This window comes from Pleurodeles waltl, chromosome 10 (assembly GCF_031143425.1).
Source record: "Pleurodeles waltl isolate 20211129_DDA chromosome 10, aPleWal1.hap1.20221129, whole genome shotgun sequence".
Classification (NCBI taxonomy): domain Eukaryota; kingdom Metazoa; phylum Chordata; class Amphibia; order Caudata; family Salamandridae; genus Pleurodeles; species Pleurodeles waltl.
The window spans coordinates 1,019,895,079-1,019,920,225 of NC_090449.1; the positions used below are offsets into that span (position 1 = coordinate 1,019,895,079).

At 46.2% G+C, this 25,147-nt stretch overlaps 1 protein-coding gene across 1 annotated transcript in view; it reads left to right on the forward strand.

The window, feature by feature from the left end:
• Positions 1–25,147, forward strand: part of CAPN7 (calpain 7) — a 231,305-nt gene that overhangs the window by 26,721 nt on the left and 179,437 nt on the right. Inside the window, exon 2 of the mRNA XM_069211930.1 lies at positions 19,129–19,237. Coding sequence (XP_069068031.1) covers positions 19,129–19,237 — 109 coding nt within the window. The remainder of the gene's footprint in view (positions 1–19,128; positions 19,238–25,147) is intronic.

Sequence of the window (25,147 nt, forward strand, 5' to 3'; positions counted from 1 at the left end):
TGGAAAAGTGATGATAACTAGTACTCAAGATTATGCAGAGAGTAACAATCTGACGGATGCCCACCAAGCAAGATTTCAGCCAGATATTCCAAATTGGTGGTCCTCTTTGTATTTGTTAACCTCACAAGAAGGTGGTTGTGACATGGCACTGATTTTGTTAGATTTAACACCATTGACAATGACCACTTTTGGTGGACACACTCCAAAGGTAGTTATTATTCAGTTTCACTGTGATCCTCAAAAGCTAAATTAGCGTGCCCCTTTATTATTTCTTCACGTGCAGCCCTCGGCCAAAGAATTGCATAATGTAGCCCCTACTTTGTATATGTATGCAGATTACACTTGGCTGCTGTTTAAGATCATACATTTTACTTGCAAATGTAGCAGGTGATGGTTAGAAAAAAAACAGTTGTATTAAATGCAGTAAACACTCCAGTCTGCCCTGTTGCAGAAACTCAGTCAGTAAACCATTAATACTTTAATTTTTTATAATACCAGCAAGACAAAATGTAGTTTCAGTCTCTAGTGGCGTTTGGGAAGGGAAGGAGTAAAAGAGAGTGAGAACATTCATTTAAACATTTCCAGTTCAAGTAGTCCAGAAAGTTCATTTCTCAGAGGATTGAACACAGATGTGAACCTCATGTTTTCTTTATTCAGTCCAGGGTTTAGAGCTGGAAACATTAATGTTGCCTCTTCTACAACATCTTCTCCTTTCTTTTGCCACCTAAATTCCAGAATATCTACCACTGCTTCTGGATTAGTTAAAATAAGTCTTGCCCTCAGCTCGAGCGCAATGGGGTGGGAAACCACAAAGAAGTCACAAAATCCACATTAAGGAGAGTCTGCTTCATTTTTTTTTAAGCTCCATTCATCGTAGCAGGGTCACATGACTCAGATCTGGAATTATGTGTTTTTTCCTACCTCCTTCGATTAGATCCCTTTTTTCAAATTCTTCCTCATAATGAGCTCTCTGTGCAACATCACCTGACTCAGCTAGGACTGTGTTATCCCTCAGGGTTCCTCGTGGGGTCGGTAATAAGCAGGCAGGTGGCCTGAATCACAGGCACTCCAACTCCCTCACCCTCCACCACCTCAGAATTCAGAAAGAACTGTAGTTTGTCACACAGCTCTGTAGCATAGACATTTCAGGCTGGACTAATATTGTAATTCTGGTCACTCTTCCCTCATTCTCTAGATTTCTCTATATCCCAGTACAGCAGTGGTTGGGACTGTGCAGTCCACAAATTGTTGGGATCTATGTGATCTGTTACTGATCTCTTGCAGTTGGTTATCCATCTCCCTAAGCATGTGGTCAGTTGGTTCCACTTTGCACTCTGCATCTTCAATGTGATCATTGCCTCGAGCGCCCCTTCCATGGAGGCCATTGTTGCCTCTGTACACTGAAAAGAACACTTCTCTCATAAAATACATCATCAGGCTCTTCCCCTGTGAGAGAATGGGTCCATCGCTGTAGTCATTCCTACTCTATGATTCTCTTCATCTTTGAGTCTAGATGGGCACTCCCCTTTTTATCATCAATTGGTGACAGCCAGAGTATGAAAGTCACTTTGCACAAGCCACCCTACCTCTGTATACCGCTGCCTGGCTGGGTCATAGCTGAGAAGACATGGTGGACAAAATAACAATGGGTTGGAATGCTACCCCGAGCGATTGCATTCTTCCCATTACCTTTTGTGTGTTTGCCAATTTTTATTTACCTGCCTTATTTTGGGGGCTTGTGAATGTGTGTTGACATGCGCCTACAAAATGGCACGCTGCTTCATAAGTGATTTGTATTTTTTTTAAAAAGAACAATTTTGCCATGCTGTGCCGCAGCCACATTGCTTTAGAGCATGGCTATATAATTGGCAAAGCCAAGAGGTTGCATGGGCAAAACCTATTGGTGTTGCCAATGCTTGTTTTTTTTTTTGTTGCCTCCATAATGAGCAGCTCTTACCGATCACTTAACTTTTATTTGTTTTGGAGTAGGGGACTAGTAGTGCATTGTGTCCAAACTATTGGATTGCTATTACATAAGTATGGCAAGCAATTTACACTGCACTTCACAATTACTCTCTCCGTGCCAAGGTGGATGCATGGATACCTATATATGAGACAATCAATTTAAAAGGTCTCTGCTCACTGAAATACGTATTACCTGGAACAACAAAGGGGGCTTCTTGTTTTTTTTTTTTTTTAGGTTGAATGCTGTCATTATTATTATTAACCCCTTCGCTGCCAGGCCTTTTCCCCCACCTGTGCCAGGCCTTTTTTTTGGCTATTTGGGGCAGTTCGCGCTTAGGCCCTCATAACTTTTTGTCCACATAAGCTAGCCAAGCCAAATTTGCATCCTTTTTTCCCAACATCCTAGGGATTCTAGAGGTACCCAGACTTTGGGTTTGGGTTTGCGGTGCTAAAATCACCAGCTTCCCAGTTTTCAGGAACAGGCAGACTTGAATCAGAAAACCCAATTTTTCAACACAAATTTGGCATTTTACTGGGACATACCCCATTTTTACAATTTTATGTGCTTTCAGTCTCCTTCCAGTCAGTGACAGAATGGGCGTGAAACCAATGCTGGATCCCAGAAACCTAAACATTTCTGAAAAGTAGACACAATTCTGAATTCAGCAAGGGGTCATTTGTGTGGATCCTACAAGGGTTTCCTACAGAAAATAACAACTGAAAAAGAAAAATATTGAAATTGAGGTGAAAAAAACATAAATGTTTCTCTACGTTTTACTCTGTAACTTTTTCCTGCAAAGTCAGATTTTCAAAAGCAATATACCGTTACATCTGCTGGACTCCTCTGGTTGCTGGGATATATAGGGCTTGTAGGTTCATCAAGAACCCTAGGTACCCAGAGCCAATACATGAGCTGCACCCTGCAGAGCGTTTTCATTCTATACCGGGTATACAGCAATTCATTTGCTGAAATATAAAGAGTGAAAAATAGCTATCAAGAAAACCTTTGTATTTCCAAAATGGGCACAAGATAAGGTGTTGAGGAGGAGTGCTTATTTGCACATCTCTGAATTCCGGGGTGACCATACTAGCATGTGAATTACAGGGTATTTCTCAAATAGATGTCTTTTTTACACACTCTCCTATATTTAGAAGGAAAAAAGGTAGAGAAAGGCAAGGGGCAATAACACTTGTTTTGCTAATCTATGTTCCCCCAAGTCTCCCGATAAAAATGATACCTCACTTGTGTGGGTAGGCCTAGCACCCGCGACAGGAAACGCCCAAAAACGCAACGTGGACACATCACATTTTTAAAAATAAAACAGAGGTGTTTTTTGCAAAGTGCCTATGTGTAGATTTTGGCCTCTAGCTCAGCCGGCACCTAGGGAAACCTACCAAACCTGTGCATTTTTGAAAACTAGAGACCTAGGGGAATCCAAGATGGGGTGACTTGTGGGGCTCTGACCAGGTTCTGTTACCCAGAATCCTTTGCAAACCTCAAAATTTGGCTAAAAAAATAAATTTTCCTCACATTTTGGTGACAGAAAGTTCTAGAATCAGAGAGGAGCCACAATTTTTTTTCCACCCAGCGTTCTTCCCAAGTCTCCTGATAAAAATGATACCTCACTTGTGTGGGTAGGCCTAGCGCCCGCGACAGGAAATGCCCCAAAACGCAACATGGACAAATCAATTTTTTTTAAAGAAAACAGAGGTGTTTTTTTAAAAGTGCCTACCTGTAGATTTTGGCCTCTAGCTCAGCCGGCACCTAGGGAAACCTACCAAACCTGTGCATTTTTAAAAACTAGAGACCTAGGGGAATCCAAGATGGGGTTACTTGTGGGGCTCTGGCCAGGTTCTGTTACCCAGAATCCTTTGCAAACCTCAAAATTTGGCTAAAAAAACACATTTTCCTCACATTTTGGTGACAGAAAGTTCTAGAATCAGAGAGGAGCCACAAATTTCCTTCCACCCAGCGTTCTCCCCAAGTCTCCCGATTAAAAATGATACCTCACTTGTGTGCGTGGGCCAGGTGCCTGCAACAGAATAAGGCCAAAAGCTTGTAGAGATAGAGGGGATAGCACAGCGAGTTGATAAGGACATATTCTTCTTTTATACATCTTTAGGCTGACTCTACTTTGGGGACCCACACAAGTGAGGTGTCATTTTACTTTGGAGACTGAGGGGAACAATGGAGTAGGAATTTTGTGCTGGAGCGGTGATCATACAAACAAAATTCAGGAAAATATGCTTTTTTAAGCAAATTTTGCGGTTTTCAGAGGCGTCTGGGTAAGAAAATGTTGGGGGATCCACACAAGCCACATCTCCCTGCACTCCTTGGGGTGTCTAGTTTAAAAAAATGTCTGGGTTTGGTAGGTTTCCCTAGATGAAGGCCGCACCCAGGACCAAAAACATAGGTGGCCCCTCCCCCCCCCCAAACACAGGTAGTTTTGTAATATATCATTTTGATGTGTCCACATACGTCTGTGATGTGCCAAACACTAAAATCGTGAAAAGAAACGCACTTAGGTTATGTGAAAAAGACCCCTCACCCACCAACCAAGTTGGTGCCATGCTTCATCATCGGGGTCCCACCTGAGACACCTAGCGTGTCTCAAGTGTGCTGCGACACCTGATTACAGCGGAGCAGGTTTTGTCATTTGTACCACACATACTGGTTGGATTTGGCACGAGGGTGAGTGATGGTTCAGTAGATCAAATTTTATGAGCAAGAGATTTCACAAAAGTGAAATGCACTGGTAATAACTGAAAGGCCAAAAAACTGAACCAATGACTCACAGCTCGTGAGCTGTAAAGCCACGACAAGGCACCAACCTCTTTACAGTCCAATCACACACCTTTCATACATGACATGCACAAGACCATTCACGCTGCCAGCCACGGACCCAGCACATTACAAGACTTGCATTGACAGACAGCCCCAGTCAAGGGCCTATCACTTTCATACGCCCACGTGCCTGATACAGCAATCACACCAGCTGATGAGTGTGTGGACTGGCATTTGGATGGCACCGCCAGCCAAGCCCCACCCCCCGCACACCGCCAGCCAAGCCCCACCCCCCGCACACTGCCAGCCAAGCCCCACACACCGCCAGCCAAGCGCCACCCCCCGCACACCGCCAGCCAAGCGCCACCCCCCGCACACCGCCAGCCAAGCGCCACCCCACGGACACCGCCAGCCAAGCGCCACCCCACGGACACCGCCAGCCAAGCGCCACCCCACGCACACTGCCAGCCAAGCGCCACCCCAAGCACACCGCCAGCCAAGCGTCACCCCAAGCAGACCGCCAGCCAAGCCCCACCCCACGGACACTGCCAGCCAAACGCCACGCCACCCACACTGCCAGCCAAGTGCCAGCCCACCCATACCGCCCACCAAGCGCCACCCCAAGCACACCGCCAGCCAAGCGCCACCACACGCACACCGCCATCACTTTTTTTGTTTGTTTATAAACAACAAAGAAACCACTAACTAATTATAAAATAAGTACAAAACTACAAACACAATAGCTCTAACTAAATACATGACAGTGATGCCAACCGTGAAACTCAACATATGAAAATATAAAACAGACAGTTTACGCTCACGGTATTTCCCAAAAGTTTTTCCTTGTGTGGTAACTTCTAAAACAGCTGGGCACACACAGCCCAGGCTTTGAAGGGCATTCGGGGCAGTACATCCGGCTCTCCCTCTGGATTAATCTTCGGGCACATACTCTACATTTCTTTGTGGGCAAGTCTTTTTTGGGAGTGGGAGGAATGTGATCTGGAAAGTGCCGATCTTTCCATCTAGCCACATCCTCCACCACTTCTACTCTAGGAACTCTTGCCTGTTCCACCACAATAAGGTTTTCTATCACCGACTCCTGAAATTTAACAAATGTCATCCTTGACTCAGGTGAACAATCCTTGAATACAATAAAAGTATTAAAAGTTGCCAAATGAAATAAATGTAGGGCCAACTTTTTAGACCACACGTAAGACTTACGAAGAGCAGTGTCAGGTTCCAACCTCTGATCTACTCTAGCAACACCACCCATGTGCCTATTGTAGTCCAAAATGCACGCAGGTTTGCGCACTTCCGCAACCTGACCCCAAACAGTCACAGGGGAAGTACTCTCCTCATGGATGGTAGACAGCATGTACACATCCCTCCTGTCTGAAAATTTCAGAGCTAGCAGCTCATTATTCCGCAAGGCACTGCACTGTCCCCTCTCAAGTTGTTTTACAGACAAGCTCCCTTGGATAGCCTTTCCAGTTAGAACGGATTGTGCCACAAGCAACAGTGTCCACTCTAAACAACTCCTTGAACAGCTGCACTCGAGTGTAGAAATTATCTACATACAAATGGTGACCTTTGTTAAACAGCCGTCTACCAAGTTCCCACACAATTTTTTCGCTAACTCCAAAAGTGGCCGGACAACCAGGAGGGTCAATACTGGAATCCCTACCAGTGTAGACCCGGAAATTATACACATATCCTGTACTGCTTTCTGACAGCATATACAATTTAATCCCATACCATGCCCTCTTACTAGGAATGTACTGCTTAAAAACTAAACGCCCCTTGAAAAGGACCAAAGACTCGTCCACACTTATATCTTTGCCTGGAACATAGACCTCTGAAAACTGATCTACAAAATGATCAAGGACAGGCCTAATCTTAAAAAGACGGTCACAATCAGGGTGATCTCGTGGCAAGGCTAAAGCATTGTCTACAAAATGCAGCATACGAAGAAGAAGCAAATACCGATTACGTGTCATAGTTCCAGGAAATATAGCCGTTGCCATCAAGGGACTAGTAGACCAATAAGAAGCCAGTGATGGCTTCCTGATCAACCCCATCAAAAAAGTCAAACCTAAAAACTTTTTCATCTCTTCCAGATATGTGGGAACCCACTGAGTAGCTCTAGACTGAGGCTTAAGTCTGGCAGCGTTGTCCCTCAAATATTGCTCTGCATACAAATTAGTCTGCTCCACAATCTCTTCTAAAAAAAAATACATCGTCCATAAAAAAGTGAAAGAAATGGACAGGCAAAAATTTTTCCGAATTGACTCTACACCCTGGGAGACCAGTAAATGCAGGTAACTGTGGCTGCTCCATGTTTGGGGCAATCCAGGTGTCAGGTCTTCTGATGGGAAACCCTTCAGCCCCAGGCTGCTGCACACTTTGCACATCAATGTCCTCCTCTACAACAGGCCCTTCATCTGCACTGAGAGTAGCTTCCTCATCAGAAGAATACTCTCAGACAGAAAACTCACTTCCAGAATCTCCCACTTCCTCCTCTGCCTCAGATGCAGAGTCCGTCTCGTAATCGTGGTCTGAAGACGACTCAAAGAGCATGCCAACATCCTGCTGAGCGGTCACTCTGCGGCTAGCCATGAGCCTCACTAACAACAAATGGATTGCCAACAACAACTAGCACTAAAATAAGTAATAAACAGTGTAGATTTTTCACAAAGAGTTATGTACTAAAAAACTATACCACTCACTTGCCTGAAAAAGCTACTCACCAAGCAACTACTCTGCACAGACACAGCAATCACCAATGATATCCCACTAAAAAGAAAAAAGCAAATTAGACATATGACAACACAAATATAATTGTGCTCAAATCTAAGGACAATTTCACACACAATACTGCATTTAGTACACCACCTACAAACATGTCATTCATGCATGTCAACAATACTCCTTTGGAGTAAATTGCTTTCACTTACCTAAAACATGCAACTATGCAAACCGCAGGACAACTACTGCCAAAACCGCAAGGATCCACAGCAAAGGAAGCAAAAGCATTGAAATTGGCCAACCTGCCCCCAAGGGGGGCAGAAATGGGCAACAGCTCTGTGCCCCCTTTAGGGGGAGACCATTCCCAAAGGGGGCAACCCCAGCACAAAACAAATAAAGGGAAAAAAAAAATCCCTGGCGTATTGGTGGTTTCTGCCCTCCTTGGGGGCAGATGGGCCTACAAAAATAGGCCCATCTGCCCCCAAAGGGGGCAGAGATGGCCAATACGAACTTTCCCCACTTTGGGGGGGGGGGGGTGACCCTTGCCCAAGGGGTGCCCCCAAACACACACCACACAATCCCTGGCGCCTAGTGTGCTTCGACCCCCCCCCCCCGGGGACCAGATCATCCAAAAACATGGCTGATCTGCCCTCTGGGGGCCGAAACAGAAAAAAAAAAATAGCCCCCCAGGGGAGCGACCCTTGCCCAAGGGGTGCCCCCAAACACACACCACACAATCCCTGGCGCCTAGTGTGCTTCGACCCCCCCCCCCCCGGGGGCCAGATCGTCCAAAAACATGGCTGATCTGCCCTCTGGGGGCCGAAACAGAAAAAAAAATAGCCCCCCAGGGGAGCGACCCTTGCCCAAGGGGTTGCCCCCAAAATAAACATATAAAAGTAAATCCCTGGTGTCTAGTGGATTTGGCCCCCCCTCCGGGGCAGATCGGCTGTTAAATCGGCAATCTGCCCCCGGGGGGTGGGGGGGTGAAATACTAAATAAAATAGACCCGGGGGGGGGGCGATCCTTGCCCAAGGGGTCGCCCCCAAAATAAACTAATAATAAAGAAATCCCTGGTGTCTAGTGGATTTTGCCCCCCCGGGGGCAGATCGGCCGAAAAATCGGCGAACTGCCCCCCCGGGGGGGTGGGGGGGGTGAAATACTAAATAAAATAGACCCGGGGGGGGAGGGGGGAGACCCTTGCCCAAGAGGTCGCCCCCAAAATAAACATACCCCAAAAACTCCCTGGTGTCTAGTGGGGATTCCTGCTCCACGATCGCGGGCCCTGCAAAGGCCCTGCGCGGGCTTTTGCAAAGTGCCTGTGTGTAGATTTTGGCCTCTAGCTCAGCCGGCACCTAGGGAAACCTACCAAACCTGTGCATTTTTGAAAACTAGAGACCTAGGGGAATCCAAGATGGGGTGACTTGTGGGGCTCTGACCAGGTTCTGTTACCCAGAATCCTTTGCAAACCTCAAAATTTGGCTAAAAAAATAAATTTTCCTCACATTTTGGTGACAGAAAGTTCTAGAATCAGAGAGGAGCCACAAATTTCCTTCCACCCACCATTCTCCCCAAGTCTCCCGATAAAAATGATACCTCACTTGTGTGGGTAGGCCTAGCGCCCGCGACAGGAAATGCCCCAAAACGCAACGTTGACACATCACATTTTTTTTTTAAAGAAAACAGAGGTGTTTTTTGCAAAGTGCCTACCTATAGATTTTGGCCTCTAGCTCAGCCGGCACCTAGGGAAACCTACCAAACCTGTGCATTTTTGAAAACTAGAGACCTAGGGGAATCCAAGATGGGGTGACTTGTGTGGCTCTGACCAGGTTCTGTTACCCAGAATCCTTTGCAAACCTCAACATTTGGCTAAAAAAAACACGTTTTCCTCACATTTTGGTGACAGAAAGTTCCGGAATCAGAGAGGAGCCACAAATTTCCTTCCACCCAGTGTTCCCCCAAGTCTCCCAATAAAAATGATACCTCACTTGTGTGCGTGGGCCAGGTGCCTGCAACAGAATAAGGCCAAAAGCTTGTAGAGATAGAGGGGATAGCACAGCGAGTTGATAAGGACATATTCTTCTTTTATACATCTTTAGGCTGACTCTACTTTGGGGACCCACACAAGTGAGGTGTCATTTTACTTTGGAGACTGAGGGGAACAATGGAGTAGGAATTTTGTGCTGGAGCGGTGATCTTACAAACAAAATTCAGGAAAATATGCTTTTTTAAGCAAATTTTGCGGTTTTCAGAGGCGTCTGGGTAAGAAAATGTTGGGGGATCCACACAAGCCACATCTCCCTGCACTCCTTGGGGTGTCTAGTTTTAAAAAATGTCTGGGTTTAGTAGGTTTCCCTAGATGAAGGCCGCACCCAGGACCAAAAACATAGGTGGCCCCTCCCCCCCCAAACACAGGTAGTTTTGTAATATATCATTTTGATGTGTCCACATACGTCTGTGATGTGCCAAACACTAAAATCGTGAAAAGAAACGCACTTAGGTTATGTGAAAAAGACCCCTCACCCACCAACCAAGTTGGTGGCATGCTTCATCATCGGGGTCCCACCTGAGACACCTAGCGTGTCTCAAGTGTGCTGCGACACCTGATTACAGCGGAGCAGGTTTTGTCATTTGTACCACACATACTGGTTGGATTTGGCACGAGGGTGAGTGATGGTTCAGTAGATCAAATTTTATGAGCAAGAGATTTCACAAAAGTGAAATGCACTGGTAATAACTGAAAGGCCAAAAAACTGAACCAATGACTCACAGCTCGTGAGCTGTAAAGCCACGACAAGGCACCAACCGCTTTACAGTCCAATCACACACCTTTCAGACATGACATGCACAAGACCATTCACGCTGCCAGCCACGGACCCAGCACATTACAAGACTTGCATTGACAGACAGCCCCAGTCAAGGGCCTATCACTTTCATACGCCCACGTGCCTGATACAGCAATCACACCAGCTGATGAGTGTGTGGACTGGCATTTGGATGGCACCGCCAGCCAAGCCCCACCCCCCGCACACCGCCAGCCAAGCCCCACCCCCGCACACTGCCAGCCAAGCCACACCCCCCGCACACCGCCAGCCAAGCGCCACCCCCTGCACACCGCCAGCCAAGCGCCACCCCCGCACACCGCCAGCCAAGCGCCATCCCCCGCACACCGCCAGCCAAGCGCCATCCCCCGCACACCGCCAGCCAAGCGCCACCCCACGGACACTGCCAGCCAAGCGCCACCCCACGGACACTGCCAGCCAAGCGCCACCCCACGCACACTGCCAGCCAAGCGCCACCCCACGCACACTGCCAGCCAAGCGCCACCCCAAGCACAGCGCCAGCCAAGCGTCACCCCAAGCAGACCGCCAGCCAAGCCCCACCCCACGGACACTGCCAGCCAAAAGCCACGCCACCCACACTGCCAGCCAAGTACCAGCCCACCCATACCGCCCACCAAGCGCCACCCCAAGCACACCGCCAGCCAAGCGCCACCACACGCACACCGCCATCACTTTTTTTGTTTGTTTATAAACAACAAAGAAACCACTAACTAATTATAAAATAAGTACAAAACTACAAACACAATAGCTCTAACTAAATACATGACAGTGATGCCAACCGTGAAACTCAACATATGAAAATATAAAACAGACAGTTTACGCTCACGGTATTTCCCAAAAGTTTTTCCTTGTGTGGTAACTTCTAAAACAGCTGGGCACACACAGCCCAGGCTTTGAAGGGCATTCGGGGCAGTACATCCGGCTCTCCCTCTGGATTAATCTTCGGGCACATACTCTACATTTCTTTGTGGGCAAGTCTTTTTTGGGAGTGGGAGGAATGTGATCTGGAAAGTGCCGATCTTTCCATCTAGCCACATCCTCCACCACTTCTACTCTAGGAACTCTTGCCTGTTCCACCACAATAAGGTTTTCTATCACCGACTCCTGAAATTTAACAAATGTCATCCTTGACTCAGGTGAACAATCCTTGAATACAATAAAAGTATTAAAAGTTGCCAAATGAAATAAATGTAGGGCCAACTTTTTAGACCACACGTAAGACTTACGAAGAGCAGTGTCAGGTTCCAACCTCTGATCTACTCTAGCAACACCACCCATGTGCCTATTGTAGTCCAAAATGCACGCAGGTTTGCGCACTTCCGCAACCTGACCCCAAACAGTCACAGGGGAAGTACTCTCCTCATGGATGGTAGACAGCATGTACACATCCCTCCTGTCTGAAAATTTCAGAGCTAGCAGCTCATTATTCCGCAAGGCACTGCACTGTCCCCTCTCAAGTTGTTTTACAGACAAGCTCCCTTGGATAGCCTTTCCAGTTAAAACGGATTGTGCCACAAGCAACAGTGTCCACTCTAAACAACTCCTTGAACAGCTGCACTCGAGTGTAGAAATTATCTACATACAAATGGTGACCTTTGTTAAACAGCCGTCTACCAAGTTCCCACACAATTTTTTTGCTAACTCCAAAAGTGGCCAGACAACCAGGAGGGTCAATACTGGAATCCCTACCAGTGTAGACCCGGAAATTATACACATATCCTGTACTGCTTTCTGACAGCATATACAATTTAATCCCATACCATGCCCTCTTACTAGGAATGTACTACTTAAAAACTAAACGCCCCTTGAAAAGGACCAAAGACTCGTCCACACTTATATCTTTGCCTGGAACATAGACCTCTGAAAACCGATCTACAAAATGATCAAGGACAGGCCTAATCTTAAAAAGACGGTCACAATCAGGGTGATCTCGTGGCAAGGCTAAAGCATTGTCTACAAAATGCAGCATACGAAGAAGAAGCAAATACCGATTACGTGTCATAGTTCCAGGAAATATAGCCGTTGCCATCAAGGGACTAGTAGACCAATAAGAAGCCAGTGATGGCTTCCTGATCAACCCCATCAAAAAAGTCAAACCTAAAAACTTTTTCATCTCTTCCAGATATGTGGGAACCCACTGAGTAGCTCTAGACTGAGGCTTAAGTCTGGCAGCGTTGTCCCTCAAATATTGCTCTGCATACAAATTAGTCTGCTCCACAATCTCTTCTAAAAAAAAAATACATCGTCCATAAAAAAGTGAAAGAAATGGACAGGCAAAAAGTTTTCCGTATTGACTCTACACCCTGGGAGACCAGTAAATGCAGGTAACTGTGGCTGCTCCATGTTTGGGGCAATCCAGGTGTCAGGTCTTCTGATGGGAAACCCTTCAGCCCCAGGCTGCTGCACTCTTTGCACATCAATGTCCTCCTCTACAACAGGCCCTTCATCTGCACTGAGAGTAGCTTCCTCATCAGAAGAATACTCTCAGACAGAAAACTCACTTCCAGAATCTCCCACTTCCTCCTCTGCCTCAGATGCAGAGTCCGTCTCGTAATCGTGGTCTGAAGACGACTCAAAGAGCATGCCAACATCCTGCTGAGCGGTCACTCTGCGGCTAGCCATGAGCCTCACTAACAACAAATGGATTGCCAACAACAACTAGCACTAAAATAAGTAATAAACAAAGTGTAGATTTTTCACAAAGAGTTATGTACTAAAAAACTATACCACTCACTTGCCTGAAAAAGCTACTCACCAAGCAACTACTCTGCACAGACACAGCAATCACCAATGATATCCCACTAAAAAGAAAAAAGCAAATTAGACATATGACAACACAAATATAATTGTGCTCAAATCTAAGGACAATTTCACACACAATACTGCATTTAGTACACCACCTACAAACATGTCATTCATGCATGTCAACAATACTCCTTTGGAGTAAATTGCTTTCACTTACCTAAAACATGCAACTATGCAAACCGCAGGACAACTACTGCCAAAACCGCAAGGATCCACAGCAAAGGAAGCAAAAGCATTGAAATTGGCCAACCTGCCCCCAAGGGGGGCAGAAATGGGCAACAGCTCTGTGCCCCCTTTAGGGGGCGACCATTCCCAAAGGGGGCACCCCCAGCACAAAACAAATAAAGGGGAAAAAAAAATCCCTGGCGTATTGGTGGTTTCTGCCCTCCTTGGGGGCAGATGGGCCTACAAAAATAGGCCCATCTGCCCCCAAAGGGGGCAGAGATGGCCAATACAAACTTTCCCCACTTTGGGGGGGGGGGTGACCCTTGCCCAAGGGGTGCCCCCAAACACACACCACACAATCCCTGGCGCCTAGTGTGCTTCGACCCCCCCTCCCCCGGGGGCCAGATCGTCCAAAAACATGGCTGATCTGCCCTCTGGGGGCCGAAACAGAAAAAAAAAATAGCCCCCCAGGGGAGCGACCCTTGCCCAAGGGGTCGCCCCCAAAATAAACTAATAATAAAGAAATCCCTGGTGTCTAGTGAATTTTGCCCCCCCGGGGGCAGATTGGCCGAAAAATCGGCGAACTGCCCCCCCCGGGGGGGGGGCTGAAATACTAAATAAAATAGACCCGGGGGGAGGGGGGCGACCCTTGCCCAAGAGGTCGCCCCCAAAATAAACATACCCCAAAAACTCCCTGGTGTCTAGTGGGGATTCCTGCTCCACGATCGCGGGCCCTGTCCGCGATCGTGGAGCAGGAATCTAGTGAAAACAGGCACAGGGGGAAAGGAAAAAACCTTTCCTTTCCCCCCGTGTCTGTTTCCCCCTCCCACCCCCCCCCAAAACCCCCAAAAAAGGAAGGACTTACCTTGAGAAGTCTTCTTCCCTCGACACGCTGGAAGCAAGTGGCTTCCAGCGCGTCCCGGCAATACTTGATGACGTCTGCGCGCTGTGCGTGCGCTGACATCATCAGATTGCCGGGGGGGTCAGGGGTGGAAGGGGAAGGGCTTCCCCTTCCATCCCTGCCTTGGGGGGGTGGGTGGGTGTTGTGCACATGGGGGGAGCGCTAGCGCTACCCCCAGTTCCCGGGTTTTGAACGAGGTGACCTCGTCCAAGGTACTCGGGAACCGCTGCCTTGGACAAGGTCACCTCGTCCAAGGCATGCGAGTGGTTAAAGAATATTCTGCCTACAAGATAAGCCAAACAAAAGAGGGGCAGATTAGGACCCTTCCAGGGAACCTCAACTTCCACCTGTACTGTAGTGCAATAAGCTGGGAATTAGATTGTCTTCTACTTTTAGTTAGTAGAGATTTCTCTTGACGTTGGAGATATGTTCCCCTTTTTCAGACAACAAAGCTGCCCTGACCCTATCATTGTGAGCTGCTCGTAGCTTAAGGATATGTTTTTGACTATAGTCAGGTAAAATTATTAGAGCCTTTTTAGGTTGAGCATAAGCGTAAGCCTCTTGTGGAATTCTGTGGGCTTAAATCCATTTTATTTGTTCATTTTCAGTGTCCTTGCTTGCTCGTTGGCAGTCCTTTTTCTCTTTGAGAGCAGGAACTAACCACAGTATAATTACGCTTTGTCGAGTTTATTTGTTCTTTGGGGGACTTTTTTTTTTCCTTGGTTTCCTGCTCATCTTTGTCAAAGCTTCCCTTTTCATTTTCAGAGCATTCTTGCTCTCAGCTAACATAACCATGTTGTTCCTGCTTACATTTAACATGCTTTATGTAATCTAACATTCTCTAAGTGTTTGCTTTTTCCAGGATGTTGTTACTTATTTTTTCTGCCAGCGTATTACTCTTGTCTCCCCTCCCTCACAACCTGAATGCACAGCGTAAAACCTTTTTTCACATATCATTTCATTTCATTTTGCAACACAGCGCCCAAAAATAATTGGAGATTTATTGAATTCAAGATTGCAGGATGCAGCACTTTATGTGGCCAAAAGAGGTTTTAAGGTACATCTACGTATAGCCTGTGGTACTTGCACCTTCGCCTTCTTCGTGCACATTAGAACAGTATATTTTGCAGGTTTTATTCTGCCTGCATATTATACGTGTAAAAGTGTTAATGTAACCATGTTCTTCCTGATTACATTTCACATGCTTTACTTAATTTTTTTTTTTTGTCTATGCTATCTAAAGCATTCCTACTGTAATTTAACGCTGTCCGTCATCAGATGTCTTAAATGTGGCATAGCGCCAAAGCTGCTCCCATTGTAACTGGGGAACAAGGTTCGAGTTCAGCGTCGGTTTACCAACCCCTGATTCTGGGCAATTCACTTAATCTCTCCGTGCTCCCCAAAAAACGAATCTGCACTTGTGTAATATAATTGGTGCTCCTGTAAAACGGTTCGGTGCCTTTTGGTCTAGTTCGCTCTACATAAAACTGCAATATAACCGCAATGATTTTGGAGAAGATTTTAAGCCATACGTCCTCCAGCACCAAGAATTCACATAAATGCCATTCTTTAAGTTGCTTTAAAATGTATACCCTGTCATTCTTTGTGACATGGAAAGGTGCTTTCAGTGTGCTATGGTGTGGTGTCTGTCATATTTCACCAGAAATCCTTACACACAGGCAAAAGCATGTCCTCACTCTCACCTTCTCTGTGTTTGGAAAGAGTTAAAAAATGTTGGTCATTTCACAGTGATGTGCTTTATCCCACTTACTGCACCTACAAATCTGCATTCCTCTTTCTTTCCACCAACCCTTACGCCCCTTTCATGTGCCCTTCTTACCATATAATAGTATGTTTCTGGGATGAAAAAGTGTGTTTACACAGATTATTGCTTGTCCCGTTGACTAAAAGCTGCCCCTCCAGTTCAGACTTCTGCTTACTAACAGCAGTGAGGATATGCCAGCCATCATGACTTAGTTTTGCTCCATGTAAAGCTCCACGTCTGTCGTAAACTCTTTTCGGGAGAAGAACCATCTTCATAAGTTATACTCTCCAAAGCTACTGACAACTGCAGCCTAATCCACTTCCCTTCTTGTGCAACCACATTTTATTTTGCTCTGTGTGTTTTCAATACTTGTAACTCAGCAGCAGCTCACTAATATTACTGCAAATAACCTCTGTGACACCCTCCCATTTTGCATATGTGAGATCCTGTTTTGGCCTTACGGGTATATTTTTTTTATGAATGCTGCATGAAACAAACACAACATTTCTCTGAAAATGTCAGGAGCAGCCCCTCACACATCACCCACATTAAGAAATAAATTACAGGAAAATGGTACTAAAAACAGTCTAAGAAATGTTCGAGGTCATCAGGGCAAGACTTTCTGCAGTAAATGGAAGTGCTTTAGTTATATGCAGGACCACTGGAATTATGTAGCAGAGAGGACCAAATTATGCTACTGGGTTGACCAATTTATGTGGCAAGAACAGTCCAGTTATGCATTTACAACACCAATAGCTCTACCTCAAGCAAATGTGAGACCTATTTCATTGCAAATGCTTTTTATTTTACAATAGCTGCAGTTAAGGCTGGATTAACCTTATCTGAGAAACTAAGGCAAAAGATTATTTTTTACATTTAGTAATCTTAAAGTTTCATCAACAGCTTTTCGCCGTAACACTTGGACACATGCCTAAGCTTCCCCTAGATCTTTGATTCTACTGTTGGCCAGCACGCTGATTACTATGGCCAAGTAGGGTGATTCAAAGGCTCAAATCTAATTAGGAGTGAGTTGGAGAAAAAGGATGATCATGTAGTGCCACAAGAGTGCGGACGTGGAAATTTAATGGGCGATCTACATTTGAAATCCCGGTTTACCATAGGAATAGTGGTTCAGACTTCTGTCTCTAGGGCTAACTAGGGTGAAACTGTACTGTGGTGCAGATTTCATGCATAGTATATGTTACAGAAAGCACCCTACAAAGGTCAGTGAAGCACTAAAGATATACAAACTTACACCATTAATGCCTAGTCCTGTCATAAGACCTCTACAGGTCAGCACCAATCCCTGAAGGGTCCCTTCTTAGATAGGCTACTTCTGTGCAGATACTGGGCTGAGTTAAACTGTAGTCTCACACAGTCAGCCTGTACACGTGTGCACACGTGTTCATGTGCAACGGGCCTAGAGCCTATTAACTTAGCTGTATAACACCGGGCCTTATCTTAGGAAGTGGACACTGCCCGATAGCACTCTCAGATCATTTCAAAGAGGCTTGCAGTGGGTAAGATTAAGGCAGTGAGGCTCACTCACGGAAGAAGTAGTCTAAAGAGGGAAAATTCCAGGGTGGTTAAATTGGGAGGACATCTTTTCTCACAGGTACATTGCAGTACAATGAATGCACACAGAGATGTTGGTATTCTGAATGTGCAGTTCACAGGAGATACCTGTTTTTCTTGCAAATAACTTGGAACCAAGTTTTCCAGAAACTTGAAAATAATACATTGTTATTTGAAGGTTATTCTGCGTGCCAGGAAACCAGTGACTATTACAATGGTTTCCAGAAACATGGTCCATTTTTCTATGTCCAAATATCAATATGATTGATTTTTAGCATTTTGTGCACATTAATATCTGTCAAAATCTGTCCTGGACCTTCCCAGGTAAGTGTAATTTCCATAGTCCAGCTGAGAGATAAAAATGACAGCAACAATTTGACAACATTCCTTATTAAATTAATTTTAAAAGTTATCTTTTATGGCCTGATTTATGTGCGGTCTGTAAGAGATGTATCTCATCAAGGTGGCAGCCATTCCCAAGAAGATTGCCTGTGTCTTTTGAATGCTCCAATGAGTGGTATCAAATCAAAAGTCAAATCCGGATTTATAAAGCGCAACTACTCATCCTTAAGGGTCTCAAGGCCCTGAGGGAGTATGTTCTCTGTGCTTCAGTTGGCCAGGTTTTAAGGTCCTTCCTGAATTGAAGTAACTATGGTGACTGCCTGAGGTGCAGGGGCACGGTGTTCCAGCTCTTTGCTGCGAGAGAGGCAAAGGATATTCCTCCAGCCGAGATCTTCCGTATGCAGGGTACAGTACAATGGCTAGTGCCTGCTGAGTGGAGAGGTCTGGTGGGGGAGTAGAAGTTTCTGTGGTGATTGAGGTAGGCAGATCCTACAATAGAGATCTGATTCACACGGTTTTTCAAGCCAAAAGTATTACTTGAGTGCACAAAATATTTGAAAGTTATAGAGTTTAGATTAGTGGATTTTCCAGTGGCACTTATGATGCTGTAAAATCCTACAGTATGGTATATTTTTCACTATTGGAAGCTTAGATTGTGATGATTGGAAACAGGGCAGTAGTATACGATTGGCTCTGCAAAATGTAGTGAATGCAAAATATAGTGAGCCATAAACTTGCAAACTTGTGGTTATTCATGTTCACTAAAGGGAAGATAGTCAGTTCACTTCCAAGGTAGGACAGAGAAGGAAACGCCCCCCACAATTAATGATTGGGATAGGAATGTGTTTCTCTGGAAGTTTAAATGTATTGCACCTGTGGATAAAATGCCAATGTGTATTTCCTTTGTGTTATAATCATACAGATATACCGCTATTGTAAAACTCTACTTGGGTACATTTGTAGGAGTACTCGGGGAAATCCACAGCTGTCCGAGATTCCCACAACTACTTATAGGATTTCTTGTGAATCAAAAAAAAAGCCAAAAATCCAATCCCAGAATAAACCCTACAGGACTGATTTTCCAGCTTTAAGTGAGGTTTGCAAATTGGAACAAGGATGTGTAAATGTATGCTTCTTCCAGCCACTATTTATGTTATTGAAGATGTACGTGGATTTAATTTGGGTAAAAGAAAAGTTCAGTGAAGGGCCAAATAAACAAAACCATTTTTTTTTCCTCAAGGAGGCTGCCCAAGCTTTAATATACGCAGACATGGCAGGATCGGGGCTGGACGGCATTCAAGATAAAATAAACGAATACATGGAAAGAGTCCAGGCTCTTTATAATGCAGGTTAGTAAACGTTTTACTGTTTCATGGCTTGTTTTCATTTACTTGTGTTTAATTTATTTGAGGTCAGTGCCTGTTTTGTGCAAGGACAGTAGAATCATGAATATTCCGTCTGCTATGTTACTTGCACGTTTGACACTCATGAGTCAAATTACTTATGTTGATGTGGCAGACAGACAGCAGTCTGTCATTATGACAGAATTCCAAAACTAAAAATGCCACCGTGATCCAACTTTATTTTGAGGAAAGGACATAATAACTGAATACTTGTTCCCTTACATGAAAGTTTGTGTTTTGGATGGTCTCCATTTTTTGTTGACCGGAACTGATTGTTTTGGAACTCTGCTGTCCAGGCCTAAGTGTATGTGCTACCTATAAAACATAGTTAAAGTGACTATTCCTCCAATTGACTTATTTAAACGTACAATAAGTCAAAGTGTTGCATACAGTGCAGAAAAGACATGTTAAGTTAAATGTAATTTGTGGGCTGCTGCACTTATTGTCATCCACTAGAGTGACAAGGAAAATATGGCTTCAAGCCACCATGTGAAGCTTGTCTGATACAGCCGTTAAACCTGCAGGTGAACAAGAACAAATACACCTTAAACCTATTTGACTGGAAAGAACTCTACTTTAACCCCTTTGCAGCCAGGCCTTTCCCCCTCAGGTGCCAGGCCTTTTTTTTGTTATTTGGGGCAGTTCCTGCTTAGGCCCTCATAACCTTTCGTCCACATAAGCTACCCACGCCAAATTTGGGTCCTTTTTTCCCATCATCCTAGGGATTCTAGAGGTACCCATACTTTGTGGGTTCCCCTGAAGGAGACCAAGAAATTAGCCAAAATACAGCGAAAATTTCATTTTTTTCAAAGGGCTGCAGAATAAGGCTTGTTGATTTTTCCCTGAAAATGGCATCAACAAAGGGTTTGCAGTGCTAAAATAACCATCTTCCCAGCTTTCAGAAACAGGCAGACTTGAATCAGAAAACCCAATTTTTCAACACAATTTTGGCATTTTACTGGGACATACCCCATTTTTACGTTTTTTTTTTTGTTGCTTTCAGTCTCCTTCCAGTTAGTGACAGAAATGGGTGTGAAACCAATGCTGGATCCCAGGTCTTGGGGATTTTTCCACATGGCAGCGTTCCAAAGTCCAAAAAGTGCAGTCCTCACCATTCCAAGTGGGACGATTTTGAGAGTTAGCCAAGCTCTCATGGCCAAAATGTAAAACCAAAACCCAAAATATTCAGATGTCCTCTTGCTTGCCATGGGATAAGATGTTTTAGTGCGCGGGGGAGAGCTGAAAGAGTGTCACCCCCTTCAGTTGGGGTGGGTGCATAACCAGGCCTATACTGGTTTAGCCACCACCTCACTATTTTATATATTTTTTTAATTTCCTGGCATCTAGTATGCTTTCTGCCCCCGCTCGGGGAGTGGATCCCGGGTAATTGCCCCCTTTGGCCCCATTTATTTGGGGTGGGGGTATGGCTATACCCCCAACCTCTTATTTTTTGGGGAAAAAAATCTTCCCTGGTCTCTGGTGGACTTTCTGCCCCCCTTGGGGGCAGATGGGCCTTTCATAAATAGGCTGATCTGCCCATTGTGTGTGTGTGTATGTACAACACATACACACACACCAATCCCTGGTGCCCAAGCTGGTTTCCCTCCACCTGGGGGCAGATCGGCCTAATAGAAATAGGCCAATCTTCCCCCAATGGGGACAGAAATGGCCTAAAATAAATTTGCCCTCCAGGGGAACAACCCTTGCCTAAGGGGTCGCTCCCCTTGTGTGAAATTGACGCAAAAAAAAAAAAAATCCCTGGTGTGTAGTGATTGGCCTAACAAAAGTAGGCCGGCCTAAAGACAATTTGCTTCCCAAGGGAGCGACCCTTGACTAAGGGGTCGCTCCCCACATATAAAAAGATAAAATAAACAAAAAAAACAATTCCTGGTGTCTAGGGTTTTCTGCCCCCGATCAGCCTAATTACAATAGGCCAATCTGCCTCCAAGGGGGGGCAACAATGGCCTAAATACAATTTGCCCCCCAGGGGAGCGACCCTTGCCTTAGGGGTCGCTCCCCATATATATATATAAAAAAAAAAAAAATGAATCCGGGGTTTCTGCCCGCGGGGCGGGGGGGGGGTCAGAAAAGGCCTAAAAATATTTTGCCCCCCTCGAAAGCCGCCCTTACCCAAGAGGCCGCTCCCCTTATGTATAAACCTAAATAAAAAACAAAATTCTCTGGTGTCTAGCGGGTTCTGCCCCCCCTTCCCCCGCCCAACACCCCAGCAGCGACCGGGCAGCAGAAATGCTCAGAAAGGCATCAAAGGAAAGGAAAAGCCTTTCCGTTCCTTTGAAGCCTTTCTCGGCCCCTCCAGTGATCAGAGGAGAAATGCAAAAGCAGAAGCTGAGCTTCCAGCGCAGAGGGGCAGGCCTCTGATGATGTCAGCGCGCAATGTCATCAGATGCAACATGGGGGTCAGGTGGGGGCGGCGGAGGAAGGGGAAGCGATTCCCCTTCCACCCCTGCCCAGGGGGGTGCCAGGCCCACGGGGGAGCGCTAGTGCTTCGCCCGTGGGCCTCTAGCTGGATGTAATGGTTATGTCCTGGGCACCCAAGGGGTTAAGTAACGAACAAGGTAGGGTGCCTAGTATTTAAGACTGGTACATGCAAGGATTTAGTATTGGTATGTATGTACAGTGCCAACCCCCCCAAAAGCTATTTTCATTGTGAAGGACTATAGCTGTCTTGTGAGAAAAACAAATGTTCAGAATAAAAGCATTGCTCTATTTGGTTTGGAGCAAGCTACCAGAATAATTCAATCACTATTTTTAATGTGGCTTAGTGGTGAAGTTGGATTTGTAATACAGGTATAGCATTTCAATCAAGCTTCCCCCAGGTGACTTAGTTTGGTATAGCCAGATCAACGTCCCTCCACTAACCTGTGCGGTCCCTAACAGAGGATTCACTTCTTACTCCTGTAGGCTCCCCACACTTGCTAGATTTTCTCCCACTTCCTCCGGCAACCCCTGCTCTCGTAGATTACTTTTTCTGCACTTTGGCTCCAGTCCAGGTCTGTCTGCCATTCCTGTATACTGGGCGGAGACTCAGTACCCCACGCCAGCGCTATATTGCGTTTACCTACTATTACTGCTATGGCCAACTATAATGCTTGCTGTTTCGGCCAGTGTTCCTCCCCCACTGTGTTGAGTAGAAGCAGCTTGGGATCCAACGGGACCACCTTCCCCATCACCTGGGCCGCCACCCCGGCAACCCCTTGTCAGTAAGTCTATATCACGGGGCATGTCCATAAAATGTGATAGAAGGTACCCTCCAACTCACATCGTCGGAAACACTGCGAGTTCTGTGCCCTACCCATCCTGTACATTACCACCCTGGAATAATATGCCCTGTGCAGAATCCGTACTTTTTATTCTTGTTCATTTTGTTTTGAACCCTTGCTTGCTGCTTAAAACTTTTAAAACTTGCATTTTGCACATTATTAGACCTTGGCAGACGTCAGCTGCACCTCAGAGGCCACTAAACTTACTGAGGGAACCAATCACTTCTGAGGGGTCAAAGCCTGTTAAAGCTTGCGGCCCTTTAAATGCCGGCAGCGGCATGGATGCGCCAGGTATAAGAATCACATTGCTGCTACAATTGTTACACTTTTAACTTTGGTTGTGAGAAAAAGTACTGACTAAAAAGGAGGGAGTTTTAATTCTTGTTCGCTGTGTTGTTGACCCTCACTCGCTGTTTAAAACATGCGTTTTGCACATTATCAGACAATGGCATATGTCCGCTGCACCTTAGAGGCCACTAAGCTTACGGAGGGAACCAATCACTATTGAGGGGATGGAGCCTGTTAGAACTAGCAAAGCTTTAAATGCTGGCAGCGGCGTGGATCTGCAGCGGACACGCCCAGCGGGTGCGCCGAAGGCAAGCCCATCTGTGCGCTGCCGGCCGGGGCCAGGAGCCAGTCACTCTGCTCAGATTATGAAATACACTCCCCACAAATTAAAGCAATTTTACCAACCGGAGCCCACTATTATGTCCTGCCTTCACAAATTAGGGCTTCTTAATAGTAGTAGCCCCCCTACTGAGTTATGCATGTCCATCAGTCCCCTTCCCCCGGCTCATTCTCCTAAGAGAACTGATAGTGAAACCTGGCCATCATCTGAATCTTCCCCTGACATTTTAGCAGCACTTACAACTAATTACTATCTTCTTCAGACTAACCGCTCCATAGATAAAATAGGTGGAGATGTAGCAGCCGTAATCTATAGCAAATAGAATTTTATCAGACTGGCCGCTCTTGATATTACAACAGACGGCAGTCTACTGATCTAATTAGACTCTACATCTACCCCATCAACGTGTCTGCTGGTATATAGACCTCCAAGATATATGCCTTACTTTCCACACTCCTTGGCAGAATTAATTTCGCCCCTTGTAGTGGACCACACACAAATCCTCTGATGGATACACCTACCTGTGGATTCCTCACCTAAAGAATTCTCCCCTCGCGCCAGCTTCGGCGGAAATTTCTTCTAGCTCTACACGTCGACGTCACAATAGCCCGACTCCACGCGACCCTGTATGGCGTCATCTAGGCAATAAGAAGCCCTCGTCGACGTGCAGACGTCAGTTCCCTTTTTTCGGTGCCTTCGAATAACAGTTTTTCTTCGAGGCTAACAGGGAGCTACAGTTGCGCATCTGTAGTTACAATGTTGCAGCCAAGAAAATCTGGTTTTAAGCCTTGTAACCAGTGTGGGGGTCGGATGTCGGTCACTGACCCCCATGAAAATTGTATCTGGTGCCTAAGTTCCGACCATGAGGTCAAGTCATGTGGTTCTTGCCAGCGCTTGAACCCTAAGGCGCTTAAGGAAAGAGAGGCTAAATTGTTCCTGGCCCGTTCCAAGAAGAGAAAGGAAACGCGGCATCGGAGAGAGTCCTCTTCGAAATCTTCGAGGACTCATCGTCGTCATGGAGACTCTCTGCGCCGTCACGACTCTCGGCGCCGATCGAGTAGAGGTCGGTCCAGGTCCAGATCTGCATCTCCATCAGCTCGGCGCCGTCCGACGTGGGAGATTAGCTCGACCGTCACTCCTCCACCTCCTACGACGACGACTTCACCTTTGTCGGTGTTTGAAGTCGAGCCTCTTCAAGAGCCGGCAGCTTCTCCGAAGCAGGAGTTGCCTGGCCCATCATCGGCTTCTATGCCGGCGCCGACACCGCAAACATACACAGCTTTCCCGGTGCCGGGTACGGATCCTGCGGCATTTTTAAATGCCATGTTCAATATCTTTTCCACCATGGCACCTGGTGGAGGGCATGCAGGTCCGTCTGGCCCTTTAGCTTTTAATTTGGGTGCTCCAGCTCCCTACAAGCCGACCCCGTCATGCCATTTTTACTGTCTGGAGCCACGGCGGCGCCGATGCCCTTGGCGTTGCCAAGGAGACAAGTGGCGCCTACATCATATGGGACTCTGGTGGATTCACCACAGATCCAGTCTACGGTCAAGGGGCCTGTGGTGCCAGAGGGTCCGACGTCGGATGGATCCGAAGAACGGCGCCGGCGAAGATCTTTGGCGTCGGCCGACGCCTTATCGACACCGGGTCTCGAGTCCAGACTCCGGTCTAGAAGTCTAGCTTTGCGCCTCCTGGAGGAAGAGGAATATAGCAGGCAACATCTGGAGGAAGGCGAAATCTTGGACCCTTCTGGTGATTTTCAGGGTCTGGACACTGCAAGCGGTATTGATACTTCCCCTGAATGGGATTTGGCTTCCCCTGGGGAGTATACCGAAGAGGCTGCATCTTTTCATGCAGAAATAAGGAAGGCTGCAGACTTTTTAGATGTTCCTCTTTCGGCTGCTGGGGTGAAAAGGAACCTTTTGACGGAAGTGCTGCATCCGGCCT